Source organism: Marmota marmota, unplaced genomic scaffold, assembly GCF_001458135.2.
Source record: "Marmota marmota marmota unplaced genomic scaffold, marMar, whole genome shotgun sequence".
In the NCBI taxonomy this organism is placed as follows: domain Eukaryota; kingdom Metazoa; phylum Chordata; class Mammalia; order Rodentia; family Sciuridae; genus Marmota; species Marmota marmota.
In genome coordinates this window covers 353,055-355,753 of record NW_026004731.1, presented here as the reverse complement: position 1 = coordinate 355,753, position 2,699 = coordinate 353,055, and the positions used below count along the sequence as shown (strand labels likewise).

General features: G+C 46.8%; 1 protein-coding gene across 1 annotated transcript; it reads left to right on the top strand.

The window, feature by feature from the left end:
• The first annotated feature begins 208 nt into the window (after positions 1–208).
• LOC107160586 (T-cell surface glycoprotein CD1a-like) lies at positions 209–2,383 on the top strand. The gene is made up of 4 exons (XM_015507258.2): positions 209–334; positions 658–912; positions 1,600–1,878; positions 2,058–2,383. The coding sequence occupies exons 1-4, from the start codon at positions 274–276 to the stop codon at positions 2,381–2,383; spliced, it is 921 nt and encodes a 306-aa protein (XP_015362744.2). The 5' UTR covers positions 209–273.
• The last annotated feature ends 316 nt before the right edge of the window (positions 2,384–2,699 follow it).

Here is a 2,699-nt window from a genome sequence, read left to right as displayed (position 1 = left end):
AGCAGTTGAAATAGGGGAAGATGACCAGGATGGAAGTTTGTAACAATGAGAGTAGTTTGAAGACTGGGCAGAGTGTCAGAATAGCAGGGGAAATGGGAAACTGAGTAGGTGCTCAGGGTTTTGGGAGGGAGCAGATTGTCTTTTTTTCAGGCAGAAAAGTTTTGTGTTTTTGTTGAATAAGGAAGTCAGAAGAGAGGTCTGTGGGGAGGTTTATTTAGAACAGAAATCAAAGAACGACTTCTCTGAGAGAAAGAAGTAGCATCTGCAAGAGCCATGCTGTTTCTGCTACTCCCCTTGCTCACTGTTCTCTTCCCAGGAGGGGACAGTGAAGGTGGTAAGAACTGGGGCATCTGACCAGAAGGGTGTGTGTGTGTGTGTGTGTGTGTGTGTGTGTGGTGATGGTAGTTTATCCTGAACATACCTGGAGACAACCAAGCTGGCCCCATTCTATATGTCCTTACTCAAGCCCTGGGTGCTCTCATGGAGGCTGTGGATAGAGCATGGTACTCTGGGGGCCAGCAGATGTCAGCTAAGGTAACGGTGGCTCTCCACTTTTCCAGATTCCAAGTCTTCCCGCTCTGACACCTTCTTTCCTAAGTCTCTCCCTCCCAATGTTTTATTTCTCCCTATTCTATCCATTTTTTTTTTTTGCCACAGGGTTTGAGGAGCCTGTCTCCTTTTATCTCATACAGACGTCATCCTTTCACAACCATTCCTGGGTACATCTGGGCTCAGGCTGGTTGGGGGAGCTGCAGACTCACAGATGGAACAGCAGCTCGGGTACCATCATTTTCCTGTATCCCTGGTCCAGGGGCAACATCAGTAATAAGGAGTGGATGGATCTGGAAAGGTTGTACCAGTCATACTTTATTGAACATCAAGGATTTTACCTTTCTCAATTAATGTTTAAAGGTGAGTTTAATTTCCTTGCTGGGGAGAATAAAGGGATGAGGGGTGGGCGTCTCAGTGACCTTTCATTCCTCAGGGAAACAGCCTACTCAGCTCTGAAACTTATTCTACTCTCTTCAGCATAAAACTGCAATCACACCCTGGGCACGTGTGATAAATAGAGCCAGATTCTTCAAAAACTTCAGGGTCTTTTTGCCACTGTGACCTGCTCTCTGATTGCCTGCAGGGCTGTGTTTCATTATCTCCCCTCAGAGGCATCCTGTGGCCACCCTTTTCCCCAGTCTTTCATCAGGTGTCTTCAGCTTCCTCAGTCTTTGGCTGACTCCTTTAAGTGTGATTTTCTCTCCCATTTAATCTCTTCACTCATCCTTGTGTAAACTGTAGTCGTGACCATGGATACATTCATCCTGGTTAATTAGAGTCTCAGCTCTCTCACATTAAGTCCTTCACCCCCCACACCATCCCTATCACCTTTGAACAATTCCCTCCCTTCCTCATCTTATCATCTCTTCCTCTACCTCCAGCTCTTACCAGTTCCTCTTTCTGTGAACCTCTGGTCAAACCACACTTGGGTCTTTTCTCTTAAACTCCAAGCACTCCCTTTTGCTTTTATTGTCTTTTGTTCTCATCTCATCCCAATTTGTCCCTTTTCTTTCTTTTCTCCTCTAATTCATTACTCTTCTTCCCTAGATCCCTTTGATATACAGATGGCAGCAGGCTGTGAGCTGCACTCTGGGAAGGGCTTCCTAGGCTTGAAGCATGTAGCTATCCAAGGACATGACTTCATGAGCTTCCAGAATAAAACATGGTCACCATCTCCCAAGGGTGGAATAAAGGCCCAGAAAGCCTGCAATATACTCAATCTGAACCAAGTCCTTACACATATGGCACATAGGCTCCTCAGTGACACCTGCCCCCGTTTCACCTTGAGTATTCTTGATGCAGGGAAGGCTCATCTCCAACGACAAGGTCAGTCTTGTAGCCCATCTCTAAGAATTTTTCTATTTTAAAGTCAAATTCAGGATAAAAAGGATACCAAGTGACATTTACAAAAGGGGGGAAAAATACCTATGTAGTCTCATGTGGAGTTCTGAACCTCTCAGTGTATGTTAGAGTCTGTGTCTGGATGTCTTTTCCGTCCTTTGCAGTGAAGCCTGAGGCCTGGCTGTCCAGTGGCCCCAGCCCTGGGCCTGGCCATCTGCTGCTGGTGTGCCACGTGTCTGGCTTCTACCCAAAGCCCGTGTGGGTGATGTGGATGCGAGGGGAGCAGGAGCAGCAGGGCACTCAGAGAGGTGACATCCTGCCCAATGCAGATGGGACGTGGTATCTCCAAGCAACCCTGGATGTGGCAGCTGGGGAGGTGGCTGGCCTGGCCTGCAGGGTGAAGCACAGCAGCCTAGGAGGGCAGGACCTCGTCCTCTACTGGGGTGAGAAAGGGCTGGGGCCCAACTGGAAATGGGTGGCTTTCTTCTAGCAGTTCATGAACACCAGGTAAAAAATTGGAATTTACAAATTCCCAATCAAAAAAGAAAACAAAATGTATGTAATTCAAAGAATGAAAGAATTTAAAATAAAGGATCTGTAGATTAAATTTGAAACAACATCCTGGTGTCCACTTGAATCTGCAGCACCTCATAGTGCCCTGGGCTTGATCTTCTTGGCAGTGACAGTGGCCCTGGCTCTTCTGATAGGTCTTGGATTTTGGTTTAGGAAACGCTGGTGAGTTCTTTGTATCCATCTATTCTGTTCATCCCTCCTCCCCAACGGTCTTCCCTTCTTTTTTTGACTTT